We start from the raw sequence: 21,417 nt of genomic DNA, 5'->3' as shown, positions 1-21,417 counted from the left end.
ACTCCCCCTCCCCCTCCGAAAGGGTTAACTGTGGGGAAGGGCCGGGAGTCCCCGGATGGTGATGTCAGCGTGCCGGAGAGAAAGGACGAGGTGGCGGGGGGAGGCGGAGAGGAGGAGGAGGCGGAGGAGAGAGGGCGCGTGGGGGGGCGGGGGGGATCTCGGCCTGCAGCATCCGCCGGCCCCGCACTTCAGACCCCCCCTGCAGGGGGAGGCACAGGAAGGGGGGGGCCGGCCAGGGACGGGCTGGGGAGGGGGGGCCACGCAGCCCCCCCGGCCATGCTGATTCCAGGGGCCTGACCCCCCCGGCAGCCCCCCCTCCCCCAGCTCTGCGGCCCACCGACTGGGGGGGCCAGCCCAGCCCCCTGGGGACCCCCGGAGAAGTGGGGAGCAACCGGGGGGGCCGGGACGGAGGTGTCGCCGGCCCCCACCGGAGGAACGGGGCGACGGGCCGCAGGGGGGGCGGCCGGGGGACCGGTCGGGCCGGGACCAAGGGCACCATGTCGTCCGGGTCCAAGGAAGGTGGCGGGGGCTCCCCCGCCTACCACCTCCCACACCCACACCCACACCCACCCCAGCACGCCCAATATGTGGGCCCCTATCGGCTGGAGAAGACGCTGGGCAAAGGACAGACAGGTGAGCCTAGAACCTAAGCGGACACCTGGGGCGGGGGCGGGGTGCAGGAAGGGGCAGAGGGCGGGACCATGGGTATTTAAAGGGCAGACCCCTGTGTCCCTCATAGAAAAGGGGCTTGAATTCTGAGTTCCAAGTGCCCACGGTGTACCGAGTTGAGAGTCTGACGCTGGGGCCTCGAGAGGGCAGGGGTCTGGGACTACTGGGTCCTAGGGGTATGGACTACTGTGGCTCAAGTAACCCTATTGGGGCAGATATTGGAGGGGCTTCAGGAAGCACTGGGGAAGTAGGCCCGTTTCGGGTGTGGAGCCCGGGCTAATTCTGCAAGCTGAGGCAGGCGGGTGCTGCAGTACAGCCGCAGGCAGGGTGGAGGTGCAGGCTGGGTGGAGGCGCGTCCATCCAGAGAGAGGCTGCTTTCCTGTCCCTCTTCTCGTTCTCAAAAGGGGCCACTTGCGCTCTGGGCAGCAAGCTGGAGCCCTAGAGTGTGAGGTCGACTACACTCTCCCCATTCTGCAGTGTGGAAATAGAATGGAGAGGTGGACTGTAGACAGCTCAGTTCCCAGCCAGGAGTGGCCTGGAAAGCAGAGTTATCTTTGATTGATACTAAAGGCTGAGTGTGGCATGACCACCTCCTAGGCAGGGGGTCGAGGTGAACTGGGAGGCCACCTCCAGTGTACTAGGCTGTGGGTCCTGGGTCACTATGAAACTGAACTCCAGGCCTGAGATAGGAAAGGGAGGTCAGTCCTTTATATCCTGGTAGTAAGAGTGTGACGTGTTGTTGACCTCAATTTTCGAACTATAGGAGGAGGAGGGGTCAGGAACCTACAATCCTAGGTCTGAGGGAGGAGGGCTGGGGCAAAGACTACTGAGTCTGAGGGAGGAGGGATGAAATCTGGATTCCTGGGACTGAGAAAGTACCATACACAGCTGATCTGCGGATTCTGAGGAGTGGTCAGGGAGTTTACATGCTTTTTAACCATGGCAGCTAGTTTTTAAGAGTTTTTTTTTTTTTTTAAAGATAATTGAAGGGTTGGGTTTTGGAAAGAGGTGAGGATGGGGAGGCTTGGGAAAGAAGAAAAATTGAGAGTGTGTTTTGTGAGATTATAGGGCTTCTGAATCTGAAAGGAAAGATGAAGTTGGGCAGACATACCAGAAGGTCAGAGAGTCAGAATGAAAGACCAGGGAAGGCTGGTGGAGGGGGTAGGCAGAGGGTGGACAGTCAGAAGGACCAAAAGTGAGCAGCACGAATGGGAAAGGAGTTGTTTTGTAGGAATGACAGCTGTTGGCTATCAGTTCAAATGCAGAAATTCAGAATAGGAGAAATGGGTAGCCAAGCAAGGGGGGAGACGGGTGTTGACAACTTAAGAGCTATTGGGAGATCCAGGAGAACACTTCATATTTTAAATGATCTCCAGGTCTAGTTAAACTTGGGGTCCACTGCATCACGGGTCAGAAGGTCGCTGTCAAGATCGTGAACAGGGAGAAGCTGTCGGAATCTGTGCTGATGAAGGTAGGTGTGAGTGTGTGTGTGTGTGTGTGTGTGTGTGTGCGCGCGCGAGCGCGCGCATAAGTGTGTGTTTGTAGCAGGAGTGTCCTTTGGTACAGAAGGAAAGGCAGGGAGGTAATGCTCACCCTTTCTCTTGTGTCCCTGGCCCCTCAGGTGGAGAGGGAAATCGCCATTCTAAAGCTCATTGAACACCCGCATGTGCTCAAGCTCCACGACGTCTACGAGAACAAGAAATATTTGTAGGTATTTATAGACGCCCAGCCCCTCCATCCTCCCTCTCCATGGTATAGAGACCTCTCCAGACACAGGACCTTGTTAGTGTGGCCTGGCAAAACTCAAGCTTCTGAGCTAGAGATGTAACTCAATTGGTAGAGTACCTCTGTAGAATGCAGGAAGCGCTGAGTCCAACCCCAGCACTTCATAAACTGGTAGTGGCAGCACACATGTATCATCTCAGCTCTATTGAGCTGAGGCAGAACTGCCAAAAGTTCAAGGTCATCCTCAGCTACACTGTCGTGTTGGAGGCCAGAATGGGCTACTTGTGAGTGAGAGAGAGAGAGAGGAGAAGAGAGAGAAAAGAGAAGGGAGATGAGAGGAGAGAGAGAGAGAGAGAGAGAGAGAGAGAGAGAAGGGAAGGGAAAGGGAAGAGAAGGGAAAAAGAAGAGAAGGGAAGGGAAGGGAAAGAGAAGAGAAGGGAAGGGAAGGGAAGAGGAAGGGAAGGGAAGGGGAAGGGAAGGGAAAGGGAAGAGAAGGGAAGGGAAAGGGAAGAGAAGGGAAAAAGAAGAGAAGGGAAAGGAAAGAGAAGAGAAGAGAAGAGAAGAGAAAACAATTTTTTTGAACTTCTAGGTTGGATCACTGAATGCCCAGTCCTGCCCTTGGGTACAGGAATGTCCCACAATCTACACTCCACCTGATACTACTAATAGTACAACAGAGTAGAGTGGTCCTGAGATCAGAACAAAGGCTGAGCCTCTTGCTGCTATCTTTCTGCCTCAGCCTCAGCTGTACCACCAAACCCAGCTAGCTGCCTCTTTCTTCCTAAGGCAGTTAGGATTACATTAGCCCAGAAGGAGCCTAAAGAATCCTTTAAAATTCCCACTCCGGGACATCTGAAGTGTCTCCTATCCCAACATCATTTACGATGCCAAGGCTGGCCACCCTAACAGTAGGCCTTCTTTGGAGTCCTGTGTCAGTATCACAAAGTCTATTACCGTCCAGTTAAGATGGGGGTGGGGTCAGCTGTCTGGGCTTCAGAGAATGATTCTTTTGTGCACACTCTGGTGGCCCAAAGAACAGCTGGAGTAGACAACAGAAGAGGGGACCAGCCTCACAGTCCCCCTCCCAACCTCACAACCTCCCCCAGGTATAGGATAAAGCCACTAATCCAACATCCATCAGATTGGTAGAGTAGGTTCCCTAAGCGGGAAGCAGTATATAGCCCCAGGCCCTCATGGGAGTTGTAGTCCTTTGGCTTCCCAGGTGTGGAGGCAAGGAGAAGCCATTGTTTTCACAATTGGTGGTTACCACTCCCACTCCACCATCAAAGCTGAGAGAGGGCTCATGAGAGTTTGTTCTTCACATGGGAATCTAACTGGCCAACAGCTCAAAAATCGAGTTTTTGTTTCCTGGGAGCTGATAGGAACTGGAGGTGTAATCTTTCAGAGCCTGATGGGATTTGGAGTCTCCAAATGGGAATTGGGACTGTCTATGTCCCAGAGGCTTATGGGAGTTAGGAGGGTTTTTTTTTTTTTTTTGTTTGTTTGTTTGTTTGGTTGGTTGGTTGGTTGGTTGGTTGGTTGGTTTTTTGTTTGTTTGTTTGTTTGGTTGGTTGGTTGGTTTTGTTTTAAACTTCTTTAAATTGATGGGAGTTGTAGTTTGTCTTTGGTGTGTACTGTAATTGTCACTGCCCAAAAGTGAATGAGAACAGCTAGTGAAAATTAGAGGCTTGGGCTGCGGCCGGGGGAATGGACTGCTAGTGGAGGTAGTAGGGTCTTTATTTCCACCAGAGTTTGGTGTGGATTATGGTTTCTGACCTCAGGTGCCAATTGGGTTGCATTATCTCCAAAAACAATCAAGAGTTTCCTTGGGAATCAATGCCACATGGGACTAGTGGGAATTGAGTCTTGGTTTCCTAGAGACGTGTGGATACTGGAATCATTTTTCCTGGAGGCTTGTGGCAACTGCAGTTGAAATTTCTTCTTTGCAGAGACTGGTGGGATTTGGGGCTTCAATGTTTTCAGAAAAGGGAGACCAGGCCTCCATCCTTCACATGCCCCTTCCAGCCCTCTGCCCCGTCTGTGTCTTTCAGATACTTGGTGCTTGAGCATGTTTCTGGTGGTGAGCTGTTCGACTACCTGGTAAAAAAAGGGAGACTGACACCCAAGGAGGCCCGAAAGTTCTTCCGCCAGATTGTGTCAGCGCTGGACTTCTGCCATAGCTACTCCATCTGGTGAGGGGACAGCTGCAGGGGGGAGATGACTGAGGGTGGCCCAGGATGATGGTTGCTGCAGCCACATGAAGGGCTGAGCAGAAACCAGTGTGGTTAGCCCTCAGCCCTAACCTTTATAAAATTCCTGGTATTGTAACTCAGACCATACAATTTACCCTTTTGAAAAAGTGTACAATTTAGTGGTTTTAAACACATTTTCAGACTTATGCATGGTTGCTATGTAATTTTAGAACTTTCTTTTAAGTAAGCATGGGAGGGTTGGAGCTTTGGCGTGCTAGGAAAGCACTACTACCATTTGTGATACATCCCCAACTTTTTTTTTTAAGATTTATTTATTTATTTTATATATAGGTACACTGTAGCTGTCTTCAGACACACCAGAAGGGGGTATCAGATCCCATTACAGATGGTTGTGAGATACTATGTGGTTGCTGGGAATTGAACTCAGGACCTCTGGAAGAGCAGTCAGTGCTCTTAACCACTGAGCCATCTCTCCAGCCCCATCCCCAACTTTTTTTTTCCTTTTTGTGTGAGAGAAAACCCAGGTTTCAATAAGTTCCTCTCTTGTGTAGACTAGGCTGCCCTCAAACTCACTGCAGTCCTCCTGTCTCAGCCTCCTGTTTACTCACAGTGCAGATGTGTACCACCACACACAGCTCTAGCTGTTTTTCATGTTTTGTACATTTTTTATGGTGTGTGTGAGAGAAAGTGTGCACAAGTGTGCAACAGTATGCATGTGGAGGTCATATGACAATTTTTAGGAGCCTGTCCTGTCCACTTGTGGGTCCTAGAGATCCAACTGAGGTCATCAGGTCTGGAAGCAAGTCGTCTCCCACACCCCCAGCCATCTTCCCAGCACTTCTGTGCTACTTATAACTAAGTCAAGGTCACTAGAGTTCTATCCAATGGTTTCTTCTAGAAGCTATACAGTTTTAGCTCTTGCATTTAAACCCAGGGTCCCTTTTGAGTTAATAATTGTTTGATGTGAGGTAAGAATTGCAGTTCATGTTTATGACATGAGTATCTCTACAGACAGATACTTCTTTTCCTCAATGACCTACCTACCTTTAACCCAGACAAGAGATGATGCATGTAGCATTTAGGGTGAGGGATCCATACCTGTAGTCCTATCGCCCAGGAGACGGAGGCAGAAGCCCTATTGAGAGTTTGATACCAGCAAGGTCTATATAAGGATTCGAGCCCAGCCAGGGCTCCACAGAAAGACCCTATCTTTTTTTTTTTTTCTTTTCTTTTTTTGGAGCTGGGAACCGAACCCAGGGCCTTGTGCTTACTAGGCAAGCACTCTACCACTCAGCTAAATCCCCAACCCCGAAAGACCCTATCTTTAGGTATGGCTAAAGCGATCTCTCAGTGGCTAGAACATGTAATGCAGAGGATCCAAGTTCAAGTCCCGCCTCCCACATCTGAAGCCTCGTAACTGCTGTAAGTCCAGCTCCAGGATCCAGGAAGATGAAGTATCTCTGACCTCACTAGACACCTGCAAACTACAGAATTCTACATCCCATTTCCCTCCATATTTGACCCTTAAATCTTGAGGAGTTTGGTCCAGGAATAGAAAGGTCCTGAGGGGGGTTGGGGATTTAGCTCAGTGGTAGAGTGCTTGCCTAGCAAGCACAAGGCCCTGGGTTTGGTCCCCAGCTCCGAAAAAAAAGAAAAAAAAAGGAAAGGTCCTGAGTAAGGAAGTAGTTGTCTGCTTTGAATAACAATGAGTAGCAATGCCTTTCCTTTCCTTTCCTTTTTTTTTAAACATTTATTTATTTTATGTATGTGAGTACACTGTCAGTATCTTCATGCACACTAGAAGAGGATATCAGATCTTATTCAGATGGTTGTGAGCCACCATGTGGTTGCTGGGATTTGAACTCAGGACCTCTGGAAGAGCAGTTAGTGCTCTTAACCACTGAGCCATCTCTCCAGCCCTTCTTTTTTTTTTTTTTTTTTTAATTACTTGAAGCATTTTGTGGCCCAGCACTCAAGAGGGAAAAACAGGTAGATCTTTAAAAAGTTTAAAAAAAAATTACTTGATATGCACTCCTAATAACAACATCGACAATAGTAATAGCTGGGCATGGTGGTGCATGCCTTTAATCATTGCACTTGGGAGGCAGAGGCAGTCAGATCTCTGAGTTCGAGGTCATTATGGTCTACAGAGCAAGTCCCAGGACAGCCAGGACTACATAGAGAAACTGTTTTGTTGTTGCTGTTTTTATTTTTTGCGGGGTGGGGGTGGGGAGTTGATATGGAAGTATTTTAAAATTTTAAAATTTTGGGGAGTAGTAAGACAGAATCTCACAGTGTAGCCCAGGTTGGCCTGGAACTCATACCAATCCTCCTGACTCAGCCTTCAGAATGCTAAGATCACATACATGAGCCACCATACCTTGCTGTATTTTATTTCTCTTTTCTAAAAAAAAAAAAAAACAAAAACAAACAAAACTTACTTACTTATTTATTTATTTATTTACTGGGGGAAGGGTGCAGGTGCCATGACCCACATGTCGAGGTCAGAAGACAACTTTTGAGTTCTTCCTTCATGTGGCTTCTAGAGATCAACTGTAGGTCATCAGGCTTGGCAGCAAAGACTGCTAGCTGCTGAGCTATCTCAATGGCCCAACGTTTATATTTCTTTTTTTTTTTTTGGTTCTTTTTTTTCGGAGCTGGGGATCGAACCCAGGGCCTTGCGCTTCCTAGGCAAGCGCTCTACCACTGAGCTAAATCCCCAACCCCTATATTTCTAATAACTAGTGCAGGGTGGATGTGACAGTACATAATTCTGGAGGCAGAAGCATGTAGATCTCTATGAGTTCAGCGACAGCCTGGTCTTATACATTGACTTCCAGGAGAGCCTAGGGCGTCATAGTAAGACCCTGTCTTAATAAATCAATAAGTGAGTTTTAAGTTGAGGCCATAGAGATGCTCAGAGGTTGCAAGCACTAGCTGCTCTTTAACAAGCCCTAGGTCCAATTTTCTGCACCTAAACGGTAGCTCACAATCACAACTCCATTTTCAGGAGATCAACACCCTCCTCCGACCTCTTCAGGCACCAGGCATCTACCTGCATGGTGCCAATACATACATATGGGCAAAATACTCATCCACATAAAACAAAATAATTTGAAAGAAAGAAAGGAAAGGAAAAAGAGAAAGCTGAATAGACTTAGGAAGTATAATATGAAGCTAGGTAACCCAATCCAGGGCAGACAGAAAAAATCTGCCTTGAAAAACAAGCAATGGGGTTGGGGATTTGGCTCAGTGGTAGAGCGCTTGCCTAGGAGGCGCAAGGCCCTGGGTTCAGTCCCCAGCTCTGAAACAAAACAAAACAAAAACAAAAAAAAAAAAAAAAAGAAAGAAAAGAAAAGGAAGGAAAAGAAAAGAAAAGAAAAGAAAAGAAAAACAAGCAAACAATAAAAGCACAGTAGAGAGCAAGCGAGGAAGATGCTGGATGTCAACTTGTTGCTTCCCGGGCACGCCCATACATAGGTACATGCCCATACATAGGTACATGCCCATACATAGGTACATGCACATACATAGGTACATGCACATACATAGGTACATGCCCATACATAGGTACATGCACATACATAGGTACATGCACATACTCAAAAAGGAGCAAGAATCGGGCACGATGGCATATGCCTGTTATCTCAGTACCTGTGAGAGTAAGGCAGAAAAATCGATTCAAATTAGATGTCAGTTTGAGTCTTTGTAGCATGATTCTCACACACACACACACACACACACACACACACACACACACACACACACACACACACACGTCAAGCTTGATAGGACATATTTGTATTCCCAGAACATAAGAGATAAAGGCAAGAAGACCAGGACTTCAAGGCTATCCTCAACTACATAATCAGTGTGAAGTTAGCCTGAGCTACATGAAAGAATCTCACTTTAAGAGACACTGAGTGAGTGAGGATGGGCTTTCCTGGAGCATCCAAAGCTGAATCCTACCTGTCTGCCTTAGTCACAGGGACCTGAAGCCAGAGAACCTGCTGCTGGATGAGAAAAACAACATCCGCATCGCAGACTTTGGCATGGCGTCCCTGCAGGTGGGGGACAGCCTCCTGGAGACCAGCTGTGGGTGAGTGGGAGTCCCTCCACGATGAGCTCCTGGGAAGGAAAGAAGCTGGCTGGGGCTCATAGCCTCTTCTTGCTGTCTCCCTATCCTTCTCTTTCTCCAGGTCCCCCCATTACGCATGTCCAGAGGTGATCAAGGTGAGTGAAGGGTACGGGGAGGTTAAGAGGAGTGGACAGTGGGACAGAAATGCTGTTGAAATGACAACTCTTGCCCTTTCAGGGGGAGAAGTATGATGGCCGCCGGGCAGACATGTGGAGCTGTGGAGTCATCCTGTTTGCCCTGCTTGTGGTGAGGCACCTTTTGCTGCTACCACTGTATCTGTAGAACAGTGTCACCAAGCGGAGCATAGAACCTTACATGCATCCTCCCCCCACCTCACCACACCCCCCGCCACATCTTAGAAAGAGAGAGAGAAAAAGTATGTATGTGTGTGTGTGTGTATAATCGTGCACCAGTACAGGTATATGTGTGCATGTGTGCCTGCATGTGTGTGTGTAATCTCTTAAATATTTGTATGCATGTGTGACTGAATGGAGATACATATATTTTTTTTCTCATGTGTGTGTGTATATGTATATTTCTCAAATATATGTATTGTGATCCCATAAATGTAAACATATATGTATGATCTCTCCCATGTATGTGTATGGATATGTGTGTGACATCTCCCGCATATATGTGTGTATTTTTATAGAGAGCAGTGGTTCTCAACCTTCGTAATGATGCAGCCCTTTATTTAACACAGCTCCTCATGTCATGGTCCCCCCGACCATTATTTTCATCGCTACTTCATAACTGTATTTTGCTGCTGTTATGAATTGTAATGTCAATATCTGTGTGGTCTTAGGCAACCCCTAGGGGTAGGTTGTTTGACCCCCCAAAGGGGTGCCGCCCACAGGTTGAGAAGCACTGATACAGAGAGGGTCAGGCAGTGTACCATGTCTCCCAGGCTAGCCTTAAACTCATGGATAGGCAAAGGTGGCTTTGAACTCCTGATTCTCCTGCCTTTACCTCCCAAATGTTTAGGTCACCGATGTGTACCACCACACTTGGTTTGTGCAGCATTAGCGACTAAACCCAGGGCTTTACATGCTAGGCCTAGAACGGGCCTCCATCCTTACCAGTTCTGTGGTTCACCTAGTAGATAGCAACACTGCTGTAAACCCTCAGCCCCGTGGTCATTTCTCACACACACTTCCCAGAGCCTCCCTCTGCCCTCTCTCACCCCTTCCCCAGGTGGGTCTTGCTATAAGTGTCCTTCTTCCTGGCCATGGTCTGGGCTCTCAGTATGTATTTTGTTGCATAATTCTTGAAGCCTTGTCTTCCCTCCAGGTCGGGGCTCATGTCAGTCACTTTCATCTTCGTGCATTTGTTTAGTTGACTCTGAAGACCCAGGGCTGGCCTGTCATAAACCCTTAATTCATTTAAAGCAAACTTTCTCTCTCTCTCTCTCTTTTGTTTTTGTTTTTGTTTTTTGAGACAGGGTTTCTCTATGTAGCCCTGGCTGTCCTAGACTCCCTTTGTAGACCAAGCCTCTGACTCACAGAGAGCCACCTGCCTCTGCTTTCTGAGTGCTGAGATTAAAGGGGTGCACCACCATGTCCAGCAGCAAGCTTTCTTCTGAGCATTTCTTAATTAAGGTTTATTTTTTAGTGTGTGTGTGTGTGTGTGTGTGTGTGTGTGTGTGTGTGTGTGTGTGTGTGAACTAAAAGAGGGTGTCAGACTCCCTGGAGCTGGACTTAGAGGTGGTTATAAACGTCCTCATGTAGGTGCTGGGAACCGAACTTGGGTCCCCTGGAAAAGCAGTCTGTGCTCTTAACTACTGAGCCATCTCTCCAACCCCCAAGAGTGTTTGTTTCTTTTTAAGATTTTTTTTCCATGTATAGATGCAGGGTTTTGCCTGCATCTATCTATGAACTATATGCTTGCCTGGTGCCGGTGGGTGCTAGGAAAGGCGTCTGAATCCCCTGGAACTGGAATTATGGGCGATTATGAGGACAGCATGTAGATGCTGAGAGTCAAACCCAGACCCCTGTGGGAGCAGCAAGTGCTCCTAACTGATGAGCCATCTCTCCAGACACATTTGGGTTTTGGGGGGTTTATTGTTGTTGTTTTGTTTTGTTTTTTGCTTGTTTGATTGGTTGGTTTATCTTTGGTTTTGAGACAGGGTTTTTCTGTGTAGCCCTGGCTATCCTGGAACTCACTCTAGACTTGGCTGGTCTTGAACTCAAATTTCCCCTGCCTCTGCCTCCCAAATGCTGGGATTAAAGGCTAGGTAGATACCATGCTGGAAGTTGAACCCAGGGCTTTGTGTATACTAGACAAGCTCTCTACCCACTGGGCTAGATCTCCAGACCCAACACTCAGCCTTTTGTCATCAGTAGGGAAAGAACAGAGCTCAGATCACTACTTGCTCATCTTGGACATGTAAGTCACTCTCTTTGTGTAAGCCTCAGTCCTCCTCATCAAATAATTGTGTAAACTGAATAATTACATGTGAATAATTATAGTACCAACAATTATGAAGATTTAAATTAAATGCAAGATCCCAGGGTCCCCCCTCCAGTCCTGCAAACAGACAAGCAACAAAAAGCACATTACAAACAACTTAGAGTAATGACCGACCTTCGTGAAAAAGGTTGTGAGCAGAGAGTAGAAGGAGCCTAGCTTTGAGCAGAAGCAAGGACCCACTCTTCCAGGACTCACTTTCTGATCACAGTGATTATATAAAATTGGACTTCCAAGAGTAGTGAGGATCAGCTGTGCTGTGGCTGATATTTTTAATCCGTCCCGTAGCCTTTCCCAATAGAATCCTTACATCCCTTACACAGAGGCGAGAAGCTGAGGCTCACTGCCAGTGCCATCAGGCACCAGAGCCAAAGGCAAGCTGTGTGACTTCAAGACCAGTAAGAGAGTGTCCTCTCCCCATCTACCTGCATTCTGTCCATGCCCCTCGATACCAGGGTCAACCATTTAAAACATTTGGGAAAGCCCTCAGACTCAATCTCTCCCAAGAATCCTCCTCTGGTGCCTTAGGTCAAGCCAGACCCCTTTCTTGCTCTGTCCCAATCCTGAACATTACTTCATCCATTCCACCTGTATTTTCCCCGTTTCTCCTTATTTTCTTTGTTATTTTAAACACATATTTATTTGAGGAGAGGAGGTGTGTGCACTCAAAATGGTATCCAAGGCATGGGTGAGGTCAGAGGACAGCTAGCAGGAGGCAATTCTTCCCTTCACCATGTAGGTCCCAGGGATCAACTCTGGTGCATAGGCTCGGCAGCGCATGCCTGGGTTATATATCATGTCAGGGCCCTATTTGAGACAGGTTCTCACATAGCCCAGGCTGGCCTTGACCTCATTGTAACTGGAGATGACACTGAGCATCTGATCCTCCTGTTCTACCTCGTCCCAGGGCTAGGGCTACAGGTGTCGGTTCCATGTCCCGTTTATGCAGTGCTGGGAATTATGCACAACTTTCTGCCTGGTAGAAAAGCTCTCTACTGCCAACTGAACACATTCCCAGCCGTCCCTCCCCTTTTTTTTTTCTTTCTTTCTTTCTTCCTTGTTTGTGTGTTTGATGTTTGTTTCAGACAGGGTCCTTGTATTTAGACCAGGTAGGGTGGCTTCCAACCAAGCGAGGTTGCCTGCCATTCTACCAAGTTCTGGAATTGAAGGTATGTACTACCCCACCAGGGCCTCTTTGTTAGTTAGCTAGTTAGCTAGTTTGAGACAGGGTGTCACTGGTAACCATGGCTGGCTTAGAACTCACTGTATACACCAGACTGGCCTCAAACCCACAGAGATCCAGCTGCCTCTGCCTCCTGAGCACTAGAATTACACCATCCTGGGCTCTCCCACTTGTTTTATTGGTGTGGCTATTCATTATTTACTTATATATGGATTATGGGCTAGAGAGATGGCTTAGTGGCTAAGAGCATTCACTGCCCTTCCAGAAGACGTGAGGTCAAGTCCCAGTATCCTCATCAGGCACTTCGTAAATGCCTATAATTCCAGCTCCAAAGGATCTGATTCCCTCTTCTGGCTTCCAAAAGTACCTGCGCGCGCGCACACACACACACACACACACACACACACACACACACACACACACATCTAAATAAAAACAAATTTGGAGATGGAAAGGTGGCTCAGCAGTTAAGAGCACTAGATCCTCTTCCAGAGAACCTGGGTCAATTCTGAGCACCTATATGGTGGCTCACAACTGTAATTCCAGTTCCAAGGGATCTGACACCCTCACACAGGATATGCAGGCAGAATACCAAAGTACATAAATAAAAATAAATCACTAGATTTTTTTTAATATTTTTTGTTTTTTGCCTTCCAAGACAGGGTTTCTCTCTCTAACCTGGGCTGTCCTAGAACTTGCTCTGTAGACCAGGCTGGCCTCAAACTCACAAAGATCAACCTGCCTCTGCCTCCCGAGTGATGGGGTTGAAGGTGTGCATGAGGATTTAGATCGAGGATTATTTTGGTTTTGATGTATTTTTGTTTTGTTCCTGTTTGGTTTTAATGTGGCTTTTGTTTGTAGCAGTGTGTAAAATCACCTAGGCTGGCCCCAAGCTCACTATGTAACCGGAAATGATCTTGAACTTCTGATCCTCCTGCCTCTACCTCCCAGGTTCTGGGGTTGTAGGCCTGTGTCACCACACTGGTGCTGGGAGTGGGACCCAGGGCTTCATGGAAGTTAGGCAAGCACTTCAACAGCTGGACTACATCTCCAGCCCATGTAGGTGAGGATACTAAGTGTCCTCCCAAACTCTCAATCTTTTTTTAAAGATTATATCTATGTGAGTACACTGTAGCTGTCTTCAGACACACCAGAAGAGGGCATAGAATCCCATTACAGATGGTTGTGAGCCACCATGTGGTTGCTGGGAGTTGAACTCAGGACCTCTGGAAGAGCAGTCAGTGCTCTTAACCACTGAGCCGTCTCTCCAGCCCATCACCTGGACAGTCTTAAGCTCCACCTAAGGCAGTGACACTCAGTCTTCCCGAAGCTCTGGCCCTTTGTATGGTTCTTCATGTACAGTTGTGGTGACCCCCGACTGTAAAGTTGTTTTGGTTGCTACTCCATAGCTGTGATTTTACTACTGTTACTAACTGAAATGCAAACATCTGTGTTTTCTGATGGTGTTAGACGACCTCTGTGAGAAGGTCATTTGACCTGCCAATGGGGTCATGACCCACAGGTTGAGAAACACTGCCATAAAGAAAGACCCAATGGTGTTGCTCACTTGGTGGATTGCTTGCCCGGGACACATGAAGCCTCTGGTTCCATCCCCGAACTACATAAACTGGTCCTGGTGGTGCATGCCTATAACCCCACAAAGGGCTGCAGCCCACAGGTTGAGAACCACTGACCTCAGGGTTCTTGATGATGTCTTGCACAGGGGGCGCTGCCCTTCGATGATGACAACCTACGACAGCTACTAGAGAAGGTGAAACGTGGTGTCTTCCACATGCCGCACTTCATCCCTCCAGACTGCCAGAGCCTCCTGAGAGGGATGATTGAAGTGGAGCCCGAGAAAAGGCTCAGTGTAAGCAGGGAGGAACTGGTGGAAGAGAAATGTTCCTGAGATGGCAGAATCCTAAGAGAGCTTCCTGGGCCTGCCTGTAAATCCTGGGATTGACTGAGTTTGTCGGTTAAGTGACAAGCCCAAGAACCAGTAAAACCTAAAAACTAGACAATCATTCCCAAGTTAGACCAGGGATCTCAGGCCTTGGGCACGGCGGGTTGAGAGTTGAGGCAGGGGTTGAAAATGCTGGCACTGTGCATGCAGGAAACTGCTACGGGGGAAGGGGGGGTGTCTCTTAAAAATGGTCAGTCTACAGGTGCTTTACCACCACTAGGGGCAGACATGATATCACTCTGCCTCAGATTGGGAAATGATGGGTCAGTGACCTCCCAGAGCCAATGCTAATCAATTTTACTTAATTGCTCACCCTCTGTTTGTATATGACCTAATTTCTGCTTCTCTGTGACCCACCCCTTCACAGCTGGAGCAAATTCAGAAACATCCTTGGTATCTGTGAGTAGGAGGGAATTGAGCAGTTGGGTACCTGCGGGAGGTAGGGCACTGGGGTCAGAATAGAGAGAAAGGTGGAGGGTGGGATGCCATGTTCCTGATGGTGGGGTGGGATGGAGGGAACTACAGTCTGAAACTTCAGAGTACAGGCAGAGGACAAAGCTAAAAAGAGGCCAGGGTGTGGAGACCAGAGGCGGGTGTGGAGAATCCAGCACTCTTGAGTCAGAGAACTGGACCCCCTGAGTCTAAGGAAGTAAAGCTGGAGAGCCAGAATCTCCAGATCCTGGGATGAGTAGTCTGGGCATAGGACATAAACCTAGGATGATAAAGGCTCTATTTCAGATGCTATTTTCTCCAAAGCATTTGTTCCTGCACCATTCCAGGGGCGGGAAACACGAACCAGACCCTTGCCTGGAGCCAGCCCCAGGCCGCAGAGTAGCTATGCGGAGCCTGCCTTCCAATGGCGAGCTGGACCCTGACGTTCTGGAAAGCATGGCGTCTCTGGGCTGCTTCAGAGACCGCGAGCGGCTACACAGAGAACTGCGAAGTGAGGAGTAAGAGCTCCTAAAATCCTTTTCAGCAGTGCCCCCACTATACTGGATGAATGGGTTGTGGCAGTTCCCTATGTAGCCTGAAGGGGGCGAGCTGCATCCACTTTTAGGGACAAAATTTAGGGAGCAATTGCAGTCTGGAAATACTCAGAGAAAGTATTAATGCTGAGACAGGCATGGATGGTGTCTTCGTTACTTAGAACTTAATAAGTACTTAAGTCGTGATGTACATTGGACCATAGGAAGCCAACTATGTTGGCTTATGTGAAAAAATTACATTCTGGGTCCAAAAAGAGAAATAAGACCTGAACACCTGTGTCTGAGGGAGGACAGCTAGGGGCTTGGACTGGAGGGACTGTGGTGCAGTGGGCTCGAAAGTCTAAAGGAGAAGGACGGGGGTCTGGGCTCCTTGGTCCACGGGAGAAGGCCTGCACTTGTGCCCTTGGATATGGGGGCAGATCTATGAGGTGGCCTGAGCTGGAAGAGCCACAGCAGATGGCAGGGAGGGAGAGAAGAGGGAGGGAGAGAAGGAGAGAGGGAGGGGAGGAGGGAGGGGAGGAGGGAGGGGAGGAGGGAGGGGAGGAGGAAGGAAGAGGAGGTCTTATTCAGATACAAACTTCCTCATTTACATGGTTGTTTTGTTTTTCATTGCTTTTAATTATGTATGGGAGGAGGGTGTAAAGACCAGAGGATAACTTGGCAGGAGCTTGGTCCTCTCTCTCCACCATGTGGGTCCCAGGGATCAAACTTTAGTAGCAAGCACCTTTATCCATCTCTCCAGCCCTGGGTACTGTTGCTGACCTCGGTCCTCCCTTAACCGCCTCCCTCTTCCCTGTCTTAGGGAAAACCAAGAAAAGATGATCTATTATTTGCTTTTGGATCGGAAAGAGCGGTACCCTAGCTGTGAAGACCAGGACCTGCCTCCTCGGAATGATGTTGGTAAGAAGACAGATAGGGCAGTCCAGATCCTAGGATTCCTGAGGGAGGAGGATGCTGTAGGCCCTGGAAGTCTATGTTTAGACAACTAGACATGAGAACCTCTCTCTGCTCTGGGTCTTAGTTTCCCCATCTGTTTACAAGGCAGTCATATATATTCTGTGTATACCTGGGCAAACTTACCTACTGGGTGGGTGACTAACTCTCCCTCAGACCCACCTCGGAAGCGTGTGGATTCCCCCATGCTGAGCAGACACGGGAAACGGAGGCCAGAGCGGAAGTCCATGGAAGTCCTCAGCATCACAGATGCTGGGAGTGGTGGCTCTCCAGTGCCTACCAGAAGGGCCTTGGAGATGGCCCAGCACAGTCAGAGGTGAGAGAGAGGCTGTCCCCTCTGGAAGAATCTTCAGTCCCAGAATATAGAGGGAGCAGAGCATTGCAACCTCCTGTGCCTGGTCCCTCATCTGGGAGGACATGGAAATGGAGAAACAGCTGAACCTTCTGAAACACTCTCAGATAATTTTTTTTAACCCTGTAAACAGATCCCGCAGCGTCAGTGGAGCATCCACTGGTCTGTCCTCCAGCCCTCTAAGCAGCCCAAGGGTAAGACTAGACCCTCAAAGAATTAAGAGAAATCAACAGAAAATACAGTTCCATGAGACATTCTTGCCCAAGAAGTGTCAAAGACACCATTTTTTCTTCTCAGGGTTGGGTTTGTATATGCCTGGGGGGTTTTAATCATTTATCAGAAGTTCTTTGAGTACCTTCAGCATGCCAGTCTCTGCTTGGCAGCCTTAGTGGGTTGGTTGGAGACAGTGCATGTGCCTCAAATCCAGAGCGTGGGTGGGGCTGATTGAACTACAACTCCCAGCATGTCTTGCAGTCCTCCCCAGCGAGTCTGTGCTAGTAATACTCCCAAACACAATTCCCTCCGGGAAGTTGAAGTCCGAATTCTCACTAGGTCCTACTTGTCTACAGAGTCCGGTCTTTTCCTTCTCACCGGAGCCAGGCGTTGGAGATGAGGCTAGAGGTGGAGGCTCCCCAACTTCCAAAACACAGACGCTGCCTTCTCGGGGCCCCAGAGGTGGGGGCGCTGGAGAGCAGCCACCACCTCCCAGTGCCCGTTCCACGCCCTTGCCTGGACCACCAGGCTCCCCGCGCTCCTCCGGCGGAACCCCCTTGCACTCACCTCTGCACACGCCTCGAGCCAGCCCTACCGGGACTCCAGGAACTACACCACCTCCCAGCCCAGGCGGTGGCGTCGGGGGAGCCGCCTGGAGAAGTCGTCTCAACTCCATCCGCAACAGCTTCCTGGGCTCCCCTCGCTTCCACCGGCGCAAGATGCAGGGTAAGGGTCTCAGCAGATGCTGGTCTGGGTTTGGCAACTGCTGGATTCTAATGTGGTTAGGAGGGGCTAAACGTCTTGTCATACGGGAAATTTCTTGGGGGTCTTTAGGAAAGAGCCTGCTTCCCAAGTCCCAACACGAATACCGATGATAAAGTTTGGAGAGAGACAGGTTTGGGGGCTGGAGGGACATGGGAACATGTCCTGCCACAGTGTACTCTTCTTGGTTGCCTACTCATTGGTCCATAGGGACTTAGTATCCACCCTGGTAGCACCACTGCCTATCCTGAAGGACTAGATCAGACTACTGGAGTTAGGGTTTGCCATTTGGGAGATGACTGAACCCACAGGGTGCTGGATGATAAATAATAAGTAAGTGCTGACTACTCTCTCCTCTCCCAAACTAGTCCCTACCGCTGAGGAGATGTCCAGTTTGACACCAGAATCCTCTCCAGAGTGAGTTCAACAAGGGAAGGAACTAAGTGGGAACCAAGGGGACTTGTCTCTTAGTGTCTTCTTGACCCTCCTCCTTCTATCTGTCCCCTTCCACCCAGGCTGGCAAAACGCTCCTGGTTCGGGAATTTCATCTCCTTGGACAAAGAAGAACAAATATTCCTCGTGCTAAAGGACAAACCTCTCAGCAGCATCAAAGCGGACATTGTCCATGCCTTTCTGTCGGTGAGAGTCCTGGCATCCCTATTGACCGCAAAGCTACACCACCCTAACACTATCCCTGGCCTGACTTACTTCTGAGATTCATGGGATTTGTAGTTTTCCAGCAAGAGGTGGACTTGGTTACTATGGCACAGGGAGGCAGGAACAGATGATTGGGCCCACAGCCTAAAAGCAGTGAATAAAGAACCTAAATAACGGGGGCTGGAGAGATGGCTCAGAGGTTAAGAGCACTGGCTGCTCTTCCAGGGGTCCTGAGTTCAAATCCCAGCAACCACATGGTGGCTCACGACCATCTGTAATGGGATCTGATGCCCTCTTCTGGTGTGTCTGAAGACGGCTACAGTGTACTCAAATAAAATAAAATAAATCCTTTTAAAAAAAAAAAAAGAACCTAAATAACAGGGCTGGAAAGATGGCTCAGAGGTTAAGAGCACTGTCTGCTCTTCCAGAGGTCCTGAGTTCAATTCCCAGCAACCACATGGTGGCTCACAACTATCTATAATCAGATCTGGTGCCCTCTTCTGGCCTGCAGGAGTACATGCAGGCAGAAAACTGTATGATGTATACATTATAAATAAATAAACGTTTAACAGGTTCCTGAGTACCAATGAAAAATGAGCGAGTCACCATGCCATGCCAAAAGATCTGAGGAGAAAACTTTCTCTATGAACCTTAACGCTTCCTACTTACTACCAGTCATAGCCCTTTTGGAATTTTCAGTTACTAAGACATGTGACTTGTGGAGGAAAGGAAAGACCACATGAATTTAGGATTCATTCTTCTGATCATAGGGCAGAGGAACTGTAGAAGGTGAGGCAGTGGGCAGTGGGTCCTCCCAAGGCCTACTTTGTTATCTCTTACCATTACCATTGTGATGGGCCTTGTTCCTTGTCCAGAGCCAGGTGTAGAACAGTCATCTGTTCCTTAGATTTACCTCATCCTTATTTATATTCTTACCTTCTAGATCCCTAGCCTGAGTCACAGTGTGCTGTCACAGACCAGCTTCAGGGCCGAATACAAGGCCAGCGGTGGCCCCTCTGTCTTCCAGAAGCCTGTCCGCTTCCAGGTGGACATCAGCTCCTCTGAGGGTCCAGAACCCTCACCCCGAAGAGATGGTAGCAGTGGAGGTGGCATCTACTCAGTCACCTTCACTCTCATCTCCGGTGAGTTCCTCTTGACCAGCTTTGGGGTAAACGGGATCTCTAAAATAGGATCTCAGCACAGGAAGGCAGCAAGAAGGGGAATCAGCACAGAATGCTCTGGTTCTGTGGGTGCCCCTGTCCCTAACACACATACAACACACACACTTTCCTTTCCCAGTCTTTCCATCACATGTATTTTGAAAATAGTTCATGGGTATCAGGGATCACTCATTTCACAAAGGGAACAAAACCACAGAGTGCTTCTTGCTACCTTTTCATCTCCATCTTCTAATAGAAGAGTGAGCATGCTAGCCTCAAGCATCAGGGCCCTACCCAGAGCAGACATCACCAGTCTATCCATGGAGTTCTTCCTGCACTCAGCTGAGCTGTAGCCTCGGAATTTTAACTCTAGGCAGCCATGACCAATCAAGAGTTAGCCTGAGAGAGGAAAAACTGCAGAGATAAGTTTTTTTTCCAATTCTTGGTTACTGGTAACCAATTTTAATATGTTATGATCAGGAGGTGAGTTTACTCTAAGAGTTTCTAAATCAGGCTGCAATGTGTGTGTGTGACACAGTAATCACGTGGCGGTCAAAGGACAGTTTTGGGGAATCAGTTCTCTCCAACTGTGTGGGCCCCTGGGATTGAACTCAGGTTGTAAGACTTGACAACAAATACTTTTACCCATTGAACCATTCTGCCAGCCAAGATTTTTGTTGTTTTAGGTTGGGGGTTTTGTTTGTTTGTTTTTGATGTTTTTTGTTTGTCTTTTGTTTGTTTGTTTCTCTCACTTATTTTTCTATGTTAAAAAATGTTTATTTTATATGTATGGGTATTTTTTCTGCATGAATGTCTGTGCATGACATGTGTACCATAAAAAGGTATCAGATTTCCTGGGGCTGGAGTTACAGGTAGTTGTGAGCCACCGTGTGGGTGCTAAGAATCAAACTCAAGCCCTCTGGAAGAGTGACCAGTGCCCTTGCACACTGAGTCATCTCTCCAGCCCCTCACGTGTTTTTTTAACCCGGCCCCCCACATCCTTAAGGAAAGTTAAATGAGCGACAACATCTATTTTAAATTGAAGCCAACACCTATTGCTATAATCAAATGAAGATGTCTGGGTGCAAAAGTATTCCTTAAGGACAAGATCCATCTGGAGAACCAGTTATTGATGTGGGTCCCAACAGAGTCAGGAAAATTAACCCGAAAGGAGGACAGTCTTGCTTATGGAGGGACCTTGCCTGCTCCAACTCTCAGTCACTGTGTTTCCTGATTGCCCATCTTATCTCAGGTCCTAGCCGTCGGTTCAAGCGTGTGGTAGAGACCATCCAGGCACAGTTGCTGAGTACTCATGACCAGCCCTCCGTGCAGGCCTTGGCAGGTAGGTGACAGATGTGTGAGGGCACACATCCAGGGTGACCAGTGCAAGCTCAAGTCTCCCTCTGCTTCTCTTAGGCTGGTCCACTTTTTGGACTTTTGGCTACTGTCTTGCTGAGGTCTCCCCTGTACTGTTGGGAATAGCTTTCCCCGAAGAGGCTGGGGTCAAAGAAAGGAATTTCTCAGCTACCTGAAGGCCCTAAAATGACAGTGGTCCCCAAGTTGGGAGCAATGGTACCACAGAGCCCTGGAGCCAGATCTGCCACCAGGAACTAGGGGCTAAAACCTGGGGAAATAGAACAAGTTGGTGGCCCTCTTGGTAGGACCCAAATGCTACTGTCATAGAAGGACATAGTTTTCCTGTGATATCCAGGGAGCAGAGCAGAGGGTAGGCCTCAGGGAAGTGTTTGTAATTCATTCAAATTTCCATAAGAGAATAACATAAACTAACCAGAGGTTAGTTCAGAGGTAGACTGCTTACCTAGCAATGAGAAAGGTCCTGGATTCGATCCCCAGGAGAAAAAAAGAAATGCAAATAAACTTGATCTGGGTGGCTGTTTTGATTTGTTTTGTTTTGTTTGAGACAGGTTTTCTTTGTGAAGCCTTGGCTGTCCTGGAACGCTCTCTGTAGACCAGGC

The 21,417-nt window shown here is 48.4% G+C and overlaps 1 protein-coding gene across 3 annotated transcripts in view; it reads left to right on the top strand.

The window, feature by feature from the left end:
* The first annotated feature begins 53 nt into the window (after positions 1 to 53).
* The window catches only part of Brsk1 (BR serine/threonine kinase 1), a 26,228-nt gene continuing 4,864 nt past the window's right edge, over positions 54 to 21,417 (top strand). Inside the window, exons 1-19 of one of the 3 annotated variants that reach the window (XM_087581321.1) lie at positions 54 to 138; positions 576 to 633; positions 2,046 to 2,140; positions 2,291 to 2,376; positions 4,446 to 4,586; positions 8,590 to 8,706; positions 8,807 to 8,840; positions 8,923 to 8,991; positions 14,118 to 14,264; positions 14,725 to 14,756; positions 15,137 to 15,307; positions 16,146 to 16,243; positions 16,454 to 16,613; positions 16,783 to 16,843; positions 17,219 to 17,588; positions 17,993 to 18,041; positions 18,140 to 18,263; positions 19,225 to 19,423; positions 20,694 to 20,783. In XM_087581321.1, the coding sequence (XP_087437447.1) occupies positions 2,135 to 2,140; positions 2,291 to 2,376; positions 4,446 to 4,586; positions 8,590 to 8,706; positions 8,807 to 8,840; positions 8,923 to 8,991; positions 14,118 to 14,264; positions 14,725 to 14,756; positions 15,137 to 15,307; positions 16,146 to 16,243; positions 16,454 to 16,613; positions 16,783 to 16,843; positions 17,219 to 17,588; positions 17,993 to 18,041; positions 18,140 to 18,263; positions 19,225 to 19,423; positions 20,694 to 20,783 (1,954 nt within the window). In that variant the 5' untranslated portion in view covers positions 54 to 138; positions 576 to 633; positions 2,046 to 2,134. Of the gene's footprint in view, positions 634 to 2,045; positions 2,141 to 2,290; positions 2,381 to 4,445; positions 4,587 to 8,589; positions 8,707 to 8,806; positions 8,841 to 8,922; positions 8,992 to 14,117; positions 14,265 to 14,724; positions 14,757 to 15,136; positions 15,308 to 16,145; positions 16,244 to 16,453; positions 16,614 to 16,782; positions 16,844 to 17,218; positions 17,589 to 17,992; positions 18,042 to 18,139; positions 18,264 to 19,224; positions 19,424 to 20,693; positions 20,784 to 21,417 lie in introns of all 3 variants that reach the window. The other 2 variants (XM_087581314.1, NM_001127337.1) reach the window with 2 other exon arrangements.

Source organism: Rattus norvegicus, chromosome 1, assembly GCF_021556685.1.
Source record: "Rattus norvegicus strain SHRSP/BbbUtx chromosome 1, alternate assembly SHRSP_T2T, whole genome shotgun sequence".
NCBI lineage: Eukaryota > Metazoa > Chordata > Mammalia > Rodentia > Muridae > Rattus > Rattus norvegicus.
Note: the sequence above shows the minus strand (reverse complement) of the source record. Positions and strands in the feature narration are given on the sequence as shown.